Source organism: Centrocercus urophasianus, unplaced genomic scaffold (assembly GCF_019232065.1).
Source record: "Centrocercus urophasianus isolate 14NV4802_14NV808 unplaced genomic scaffold, USGS_Curo_1.0 seq_397, whole genome shotgun sequence".
NCBI lineage: Eukaryota > Metazoa > Chordata > Aves > Galliformes > Phasianidae > Centrocercus > Centrocercus urophasianus.
Window position 1 is genome coordinate 3,596 of NW_024884974.1, and position 10,177 is coordinate 13,772.

The 10,177-nt window shown below is 39.7% G+C and overlaps 2 protein-coding genes across 2 annotated transcripts; both read left to right on the forward strand.

The window, feature by feature from the left end:
* The first annotated feature begins 5,380 nt into the window (after positions 1 to 5,380).
* On the forward strand, positions 5,381 to 5,758 carry LOC122167881 (feather keratin 4-like). Its single transcript, XM_042832763.1, has one exon. The coding sequence runs from the start codon at positions 5,381 to 5,383 to the stop codon at positions 5,756 to 5,758; it is 378 nt and encodes a 125-aa protein (XP_042688697.1).
* A 3,800-nt stretch (positions 5,759 to 9,558) lies between these two features.
* LOC122167883 (feather keratin 1) lies at positions 9,559 to 9,909 on the forward strand. Its single transcript, XM_042832765.1, has one exon. The coding sequence runs from the start codon at positions 9,559 to 9,561 to the stop codon at positions 9,907 to 9,909; it is 351 nt and encodes a 116-aa protein (XP_042688699.1).
* The last annotated feature ends 268 nt before the right edge of the window (positions 9,910 to 10,177 follow it).

A 10,177-nucleotide genomic window follows, 5' to 3' on the forward strand; every position in this document is an offset into this window, starting at 1 on the left:
AGGCAACACCCATTTCCCATGAGCTTATCCCTGAGGGAGCCCAAAGTCAGGCACCGAACTGAAGACGGTGCTGCTGGCCGAAGTTTCCAGATGGGCTGAGCATCTTTATGCGATCCTGCAAAGCAGAGATGGAAGATAAATTACCATCCTGTTCTGATTGGAATAATGATGGATATTTCATTTTCAAAAATTTTCTTGTGGTTCATTTTTTCGTGCATTTAAATTTTGGTTTCTGATTGGTTTTATTTAATGCTCTGCTTATAAATTATCAGTTTAGGGTTCTTAATTCATGTGTAGGAAATCAATCTTGCTTTCTGTTCTTCATTTAGAATGGCTTAAATGGTTTCCTTCCTTCATGTAAACTTATATTTTGCTTTTTATTGTAGAGTACTTTATAACTTTTTCATTAAACTGATGTTGCATCTTAAGTTGTTTTATGTTTGTCTTTTTTTTTTTTTCAGTCCTTGTTTCTCTTTCTTTATGGTGAAATACACCATTACACGAAAAAAATAATCTGCAGTAATCAAACTTTAATTTCTCACCTGAGTAAGGGAATTGTCTGATCAAGAATAGTCATACTGAGTAGGATGTGTACTTGAATCTATGTCACCCTGTTGACAAAATTGGTATGATTGAAGAAATTAGGTATTCACTCAGATTTGTGAAGAATCATTGATCATATTGATATACATCCAGGAATGCTTTTGTTCTTGGTGGCATGGAGGTGTCTTCTGTGATACACATGTAGCATTAAAAATATATAAATGTGCTTTAGAAGAATGAGAAGCCTGGGCAAGAGGCCTGTGTCCTACAGTGGCGTATCCTGAGTGGTCTGTTTTGTGGTGCTGTCTTGATGTGGAACTAAGGGACATGGTTTAGTGGGGAAGTACTGGTGGGAGGTAGATGGTTGGGCTAGATGATCTTGGAGGTCTTTTCCAGTCTTTGTGATTTTATGATTGTATGATTCTGTGAATGAAGGAGCTTGGAGAAGCCCTTCGTCTTATTTCTTTAAGTCTGTTTATTAACACTGGTTGTTATTTTTAACACTGGTTGTTATATTTAAATAAATATATCCCCTGGAATAAATCCACCTTCGGATGCTACGGCCCTAAGGAGTGTTTATGCAAGATGTTAAAGCCTTTATTAAACATTTCATTAGATAGCTCTTGAAGAATGTGAATGTCAGCTTGAAATCTACCTCCCCTCTGCATGTTAAGATCGGAGAAATGGATGTTTTAAGTATGATTATGGAATTTTATAAACTTCTCAGCCTATTTGAGACTAGTGAGGCATCCTTAATTGCATGAACCAATTGGTTTTCATGTATGTTTTTTCAAATTGAGTCTTTTCTCGATAATGAAATTATTCTGCTTTTAGTTTTCCAGTCTAGGTTTGTCTTGGCGTTGCGTGAGAAACATACTCTACCCATTTAAAACCCTTTCATCTTCACAGTTTATGGATTCTTTTTATTTCTGATACTTCCATTAGTGTCAGTATGAAATGAGTCAAAGCTCAGTCTAATGAAGCATTCTTTCCTGTTCCTCAGCAATTTGTTACCTTGCAGATGTCTTGGAAGTACAATCTAAGATTGAATCCAAGACATTTATTAAAGCCCTTTGTGTGCGGTTCTCTGTCTGACCTAGTTAAGTACAATTGCCATCTAATTTGTTCACCATTCTTTAAAAAATACATATAATTCCAAGGCGGGTTCCAAGCCTCTTGGATGATTTCTTAGAGCCAACCAGACCAGTCTGGAGTCAGTTCACCACCAGAAGACAATTCTGGAGTCTTTTTGAAAATACTGCTGTGATCTTAGTGTTGGGTTTTGAAATGAGTTAGTATACTAAATTGAAGCTCTTGTATTAATAAAAGGAAGCAGAACAGAAGTGTTGAAAGCAACATCTATGGACGTCGTTGCATGCTTTATGGGAAAATTAATTGTTCATGTTGCCAATAAATACCTAGTGCTGCAGAGAACTTGTGTTTCAAAAGCATGGGTGCAACATATTTATTTATGAATTGGTATCATTATTTAGGTCTGGGAAGAGAGGGAACGACTTAAGTGCGCATGCGGGTCACTTTAGATAATGTTACTAAAATAGGAAAAACTGTTTAAAATTTGTAAAAAAGTTAATTTCTCTTCAGTAGTTCAGAGATAGTTTTCATAGAGTCTACTAAATTACAAATTTCTACACTATATAAACCTAGATGGCAAATGATGATCTTAGATAGGAGGTTTTAAAGATATCCTATTAAATGGACCATGAGAGCATTCAAACTTCATTGTACATCATGAGCAATTGATAACTTAATTACACGAATATGCACATTGTTAATGGAAATGGCAAAAGATTCTGAGCCCTTTCTTCTTTAGGTTCTTAAGTAACATAAGACCAAATGAATTCTATTTCTCAGGTATCACTGAGTTCTCACGCAAAATATTCAGTAACTTCTCCAAGGAGAGGTTCAAACCTTGCATGTTGTGCAGTGGACAAAGGAGTAACTGTGCAGAATATCTCTACAGTACTATAGCTAATAAATAAATAAAGAAATAAACAAACAAATAAGTAAATAAAGCAAAAAACAACAAAAAAACCCACTACAATTGTAAATATGTATTCCAATTTTGCAATGAACTTGCACCAGTCTGGAGTGTAATCACTGCTACAGTGAAGTTTGCTGCAAGGGGAATAAATGTGATGGCAAACAGGTAATTTTTTTTTCCACAATGACTCCACAGTTAAACTCATGTGAGGGAAATACTAAAAAATTGTTTAAAATTCATATGTGTTCTCAAGATGATTTGGGAAATGCTATTCATATTTGTGGTCTGAGATGATACGGAAGGGAGTTATAGATTCTCCTTGTGAAAGACCTGAGAGGTTCAGAACTGGTCTGCATATGTCTCCAGGTGATAGCAATTGCACCTCAAACTGAGACACCAAGAGTGTGATAATATCTCAACTAGATGAGATGACTCCTAATTTTTGTGCTTCATCTATGGCAGAGAAGCAAAATCTTGTACAGATTTGAATCTCTACTGAAGAATCTGGATTATCCCAGCTCACACTGGAAATGCTTTCTGCTGGCATACTTCATCATACGGCTTTATATAGCAATGTTTTTCTCTGAATTTCACAAAATCTGAGTCATAGGTATTGGGAGGGGCCTCTGGAGACCCACTCCAACCCCAACGGCCAATGCAGATTCCCTAGCATAGGTTTACACAGGGATCTGGTTCTTTCTCATTGGATTCAGTGGGATTTCATTTCAGCTGTGCATCTAATTGTGCCTTTTTGGGTAGCCTTGAGAAGACACATAAGTTTAATCTTGATTGTTCTTATGCATAGCTGGAGTCAGAGCTTCGTAAACATTAGTGCAGATCAGAATTTAAGGACTTGGACTCCTTTGTAATAAAAGAAAAAAAAAAATTGAATGATGTATTATGTATTTCCTACATTTTCCTTAATCTTCATCCTGATGACTGAGACATACACTGGAGGACAAACTCTGTTGTGATCGAATGCTGGCACTCCATAATAAATTTGGCCCATGACACTATAAGATGAGAGCAACTTGTAGGACAGAACATGCATTTCTGAAGATAAGGAAATGAAAACAGTAATAAACAGTCAGGAAAAGGCACTCATTCAGTTGGAAGCATTTTGCATTCAAGACATACTTGTTGGTAAATAATTTCATGCACAAAGGATGTCTGTAGTCCTCAGGCCATTCAAGGTGCAGTATAAAAGCTAGCTCAACTCATGGTCCCTCTTACCACTTCTCTTCCCTCTTTCTCTTTTGTGAACAAGGTTAGTTGAGAACTGCTTTTCTACTTGCTGAATTCTTGTCTTCCTAGAAATTTGATTACTATACTTTTTCCTCCATTTTCCTAATTGTTGGATTGAGGTGGGAGTGGGGGGACAATTGTTGGTGCTTTTTTTATGAAGTTCTTTTTCACTGTTTGAATTGCAGGGATTTCTGGAGATCTGGCCATATAGAACTTTGAAATGCTAATATCTATATATTTCTATATCTCTCTATATATTTATTCAAATGTGGGCTTTCAGGTATGCTAAGTGACTTGGAAGATCACAATATGACTTGAAAAATCACAATAATACTAATAATACTAGAGATTAATAAAATGAATAGGTAAAATGCATAAAGCTGTGTGTCTAGTTATCTTTCAAGGAGAAATGTGCATTTTCAATCTTCAAGAACACAATTCATCTCCTGTAATACTTCAACTAGATTGAAATGAAGAAAAAACAATGGTGTTTGTAAGGGATGTGAATATATGGGAAAAATAAGAGTTACATGTTGTTCATGCTGTGGGAGCCTTCTGCAGTGTTCCAGTTTTCATTATGATGAATCTACTGCTGTGTGCAGTGGGAAACAGGAGGGTAAAAGGAACCAGAAACTTGAAGAAATAATTGGAGAGAAAGGAAAATAGGAAGGTTTAAAGGAGAGTTTTGTGGATCTTAAGTTATGTTGAACCATAAGACTTAGATCTAAACACCACTTTTTAAATGCGGAAGGAAAGAAGCTGCATACTGAGATCAGAAGTAATCACAGTGTTCAATATGGATAGTGGTTCTAACCCCATGTCTTCAACCTTCTCCTGTTATAGTCACCATAGACTTCAACATGACAGATATCATAAAAATATTCTAGCTGCCTGGGTTTTGAAATTGTAGCATATGACATCTCCCTCAAGTTTAGGAAGATGGTTTCAAGGTCTGTGAGGAAACAGAACAACAAAAATAGAGAACTGAGCACCCAACAGAGATGGGCATAGGAGATGATAGTGAAATTTGTGTTTGTGGGAGTGCAGGAACCGGGCACAGATAATGCACAGGGAACTCCTGGATTTCTCATGGATGGCACATCTATGGACAAATCACCTGGAAGAGATTTCCAAACTTCTCAGCTTCAAGTATGCCAAACCATAATGAAATTTGAACCTCTTCTTAGATTAAGTCAGAACATGGAAATAATTCTTCATTTTCAAGCAGTCTAGTGAATTCTAACTGTAAGTGCATTTGTGGCTAGGAATTATTCACAATTACTACTTCTACAATGCCTTTAATACCTGAGGTATGTATTCCAGGCATACATCCAATATAAATACTAAAGTCATGGAAGAGGTACATATCATTTTGCTCTGCTGCCAGCTGTTCAACTGGATCACCAATGACTGAGAAAGCCTCCATCTTCTTGAAGTAAAGGAATTATTTTCCTTCCTCGCTTGGTTTTTGGAAAGTCACAAGGAAAACTCCTGTGGTCCTGGTACCTAAACGGAAACATAATTGCAATATGACTCCTATACTGCTTTCACTTCTGGTCCTGTATTTCAGGTCCAGCTCCATCCGTAGACATGTCATGCTATGGAAGATGCCCTTCCATGTCCTGCAGTCCGACTCCGCTGGCCAACAGCTGCAACGAGCCCTGTGTGCGCCAGTGCCAGGACTCCACAGTGGTCATCCAGCCCTCTCCCGTCGTGGTCACCCTGCCAGGACCCATCCTCAGCTCCTTCCCCCAGAACACCGCTGTGGGATCCTCAGCATCTGCTGCTGTTGGGAGTGCTCTCAGTGCTGAGGGAGTGCCCATCACCTCCGGCAGCTCCTTGGGATTTGGGAGCTTTGGTTATCCCAGTCTGGGCAGCGGGTACAGCCGGCCCAACCGCCGCTACAACACCTACCGCAGCGGTTCAATGGGCCGTGCTAGAGCACGAGGAGCAGGCAGGAAGAAGTGACCAGAAATGCTGAAGCATGACCCGATGTGGGAGAGAGCTCCTGGCCATGGTTCCGTGTTGTTGGACACCCACAATTCTGCCTGAAGTTAATGGAGCTGTGGGAGTTAATCATTTCCTACAGTGAGGCCTTGTTCTTGTTAGACTACTTTATATTTCTGATCAAGTATGTAGTTCTGCTATGCACCACTGTGTTTGATACTGCCTGGTGTTAAACATACTTCAAGCAGTAAATTGGACTATATTTTCAAAGTATCAACCTGCTCTGAAAAAAGAGCTCTGTGGAACACGTCACCAACAGATGTGCCTTTGTTTCCGTATCAAAACCTATTGCTTTGCAGCATTTTAATACACTCTTCAGTGTTATTAAAGCTATGGTTTTATCATATCCCAAGTCTTCTGTTATTTTTATTCCTCTTTCTACTTTTCATTGAAACATACATTATTACTGCTAGAAGTAAGTACCTGAGATCAAAACCAGATTTGTACAGCCAGTGAAGCTATTAAAGCAACAGCTTTTGGGGTAAAAAATTGAGTTGTCCTTATGTCAGGGAATGTTTGAGGCATTCAAATGAGTCCAGTTATCGCATAGATTCTGTTGCGGCAGGTTAAATTTTCCCCAGCAGTTAAATTGTTCCCAGCAGTTAAATTGCTTTGCTTATTGTTTATGTACCAGTCTCATCTCATCCTGGCATCAGATGGAAAGCCCTCCTCAAAGCTTCTTTCATCATTTAAATGCCTCATACTGTCACACTCAATGCCTCTGAAGTTAACACAACGATGATACAAATTTCAATTTGTGTAAGTAATTTGTCTGCTCTTTGGCAATTTGGTTGTTCTCCAGCCCCATGAGTGCACTCTGCCCTTCCTTACACAGAGGATTTTAATTGTGTGCATGGAATTTGAAACACCATCACCAACTCATCTGTCAGAGCAGTTAAGTCACGGTTCACCACCTTAACCAACCCATAAAGCAAGATCCGATGGCCTTCAACCTTCCACATGAGCTCTGGATGCCAGCTGAACTGCCAGAATATCAGTGAAAACATTCCCAGATGGTTAATGAGATTGAGATTGTTTCTGTGATCATAGAAACATATATTCTTAAAATCTGTAAAATAAATTCAAGTAGTATGTGACAGAGATTTTCTGGCAAGGGCAGGAAATTGTAAGGGTAGGGAAGGAGATTACCTTTTTTGGTAGAGACTTATTCAGCTGTAGGAATTTACAGATATTTTTAAAACAAAGATGACCATTTTTTAAATAGAGTAATAGCTTTCTGAAGGTATTTTGAGTTGGTTTGTGAAGTCCTTTCAGTGATCTTGATTCACACGCCTTGAGATCGGGTTCGTAGCCAGGTGGTGTGAGAGTTGAGATCCTGTTGTGTACCTTGTGATGTAAGCAGCACAAAACTTTGCATATTTGAGCCATTAGTGAAAAGCTGTTCTGAACTTTGAAGTCCTTTTTTCTTCTGAAGATTGAGACCAACCCATGTACAGTGAGACACCCTTCTTTCAGAATTAATTCACTTTTCTTGCTGGGGGACAGAGGTGCTAAGAGAGGAGAACTGGTCCTGCTCTTGGAATAATTTTTATGCTTGCAGGTCTTTCCTGCAGGACACTATTGACTGCAGAGGTGAAACAAATCGCATAATGATGAATAAAATAGAGAATTGAATTACTAGGTACAACTTCTACCAATGCTGTAGTTCTGCTGAGACAGAACATTGCGTGTAAGAACCGATAATACAGAGCAAGCTTATTAGCCACATTTGTATCTAACTTGATGTGAAGATTGCTGCACATCTCCTTGACTTAGTAGGGTTTCATGTAATAATGATGGTGATTCTTCAGATGAAACACTATGCAGATATCAGATTGAAAATTAGAGGCAGTTAATAAATGTCCCTAAATAATAAGGCCAAGTCACAGCATTTTTTCATTAGATTGTGGTTGCTAGAGTTTTGCATGGACAGAGAAGTCAAAAAATGCAGACCTGTGTCTACATCAGCTGTGCTCATACAAACTGGAAATAAAATCTGGGTCAGAAAGTGTTTTATTGTCTCTGGTCAGCAATTCTCACTGGTCTTAATTATCTTTACCTCTTGTAATACTTATGGAAATCTGGTGCTTCTCAACTGTATGCCTGTGTGGGATTGAAATAACGCAGAAATGCAAAATCTGGGAATATTTATGATGCATCTTGTTCTCTGGTCAGACTAAGCCCTTGACATGAAAATGCTCATGAACTGAACACAGACTCCCACCTCAGAGCTTAATGATTATTCACCTAAAGGAGTGAAGTCCTGAATAAGAACTATGCATCTCATACACTTCCCTTAAGCAGTGTTTTGATGACTAAAGTGAAACATGAAATGTACATTGGCCCTAGGAAACAATATAATTATTGCTGAAATTGAAATGAATCACCACAGTCTTCCAAGGATGGGTGCACATTGGTGAAGATGAAAGCTTTGTCTGTACTGGAATGAGCATAATAAGGGGAGGGGAAAAATAGAGAAATACCAGAAGACATTTTGGGGGGGAAAAAAAAAGAAAAAGAGTTAACTTATTTGGAGAATTTTGCATGCCAAAGTATGGATCATTAAATAATTTCATGCATAGCATATGTCCTAGGACTGCAGGCAATCTGAAATGCAGTATAAAAACCTATAGAACACAAGGCTCCTCCATCCACTTCTCTTGCCCTATTCGCCAGGTGAACAGGTAAGTCTGAATCCACCCAAAGTCTTTTTAAATGCTAAATGTTACTTTGATGACTGCTTTTTGTTGTTCTTAGTTCTTTATAAATATTGCTTGGTTCTTTTTTCTTTTTTTCCTTTTGGAGAGGAAAATTAGAAAGGTGTATTTCTGTCAAATAGAAAAGTTTTATTTGTGAAGCAGGGTGTAACAAGGCAAGACTTGGATACTGGCAATACCCTCAGAACATGCATCTCCATGCTTCATTTTAGAGTCTGGTATGAAAGGAATAGCACTAAAGTACTAGTACTGAAGGACCTGGCTGGGAATATGTAGTCTTGTCTTAGATACTGGAACTAGCCAACAGATAAATCTGGTCTGACTTCCAGAATATACCTGAAATCATCTTTTCCACAGGCAGGAGAGATGAGTTCTAGAAGCCTCACTGAAAATGAATTTTGGCAAAACTTGTTGAGAAAGCAATCCTTTTTTTCCTACTCTATGCTGGCCTGTTTTGCTCATTAAACTTTTGGGAGAAGAAGGTGGCAGGGGGGTTGGAGATTCATGATCTTTGAGGTCCCTTCCAACCCTGGCCATTCTGTGATTCTGTGAAGGTGCTTCTAAAACACTTTTCTACATTTTTGCAAATGCCTCTGGTTGGGCTGTTAGAGAATAAATCTGTGTACTAAGGCACTAAACCAAGATAAGTGTCATGATAAGGCTCAGCATTTCCAGCCCTGCCTGCAGCTCCAGCTGCTGTCCTCCATCTCCCATGATACCTGCAGTGATTCCATCTAGAGGGCTGGGGAAGGGGAAACCCCCAAGGGTTCACTGTGAGGGTGCAGGGGGGGTCTTATATGATCAGCAGCAGAGTTCAGAGGCCAACAGCTCTGGAAACTTGGAGAAGAATAAGGGAAGTCGCTATGTGATATTCAGACTGCGCACTGTGGGTTTTGATCTAAGAAATAATTACCCATTTAGCCACTTTGTCTCATTACTTCCATATCTGTTAACCCCATATCTGAGTTTTGTAAATTCAACAGAGTGCTTCTATTGCATGTGCTTTCCGGTCCTGTATTTCAGACGACTCTCCATCCTGCAGACATGTCCTCAAACAACCTGTGTGCACCCACCTCATGTGGCCCAACCCCATTGGCCAACAGCTGCAACGAGCCCTGTGCCCAGCAGTGCCAAGAGTCCACCTACATCATCCAACCACCTCCGGTGGTGGTGACCCTGCCAGGACCCATCCTCAGCTCCTTCCCCCAGAACACCGCTGTGGGATCCTCCACCTCTGCAGCTGTGGGCAGCACCCTCAGCTCCGAGGGAGTGCCCATCACCTCCGGCAGCTCCTTGGGATTTGGGAGCTTTGGTTATCCCAGTCTGGGCAGCGGGTACAGCCGGCCCAACCGCCGCTACAACACCTACCGCAGCGGCTTCAATGGGCCGTGCTAGAGCATGAGGAGCAGGCATGATGAGATGAGCAGAAATACTGAAGCATGACCCGATGTGGGAGAGAGCTCCTGGCCATGGTTACGTGGTGTTGAACACCCACAACTCCACCTCAAGTTAATAGAGCTGTGGGACCTTGGCATCCCCTAAAATCAGGCCTTTTTTTTTTTGTCTTATATTTTGGATTCTTCATATTTCTAATGAACTTTTTTCCTGTATCCGAGACTTTATTGTTTCAGTATATGGTAACACTAAAAAATGAAACCTAGGA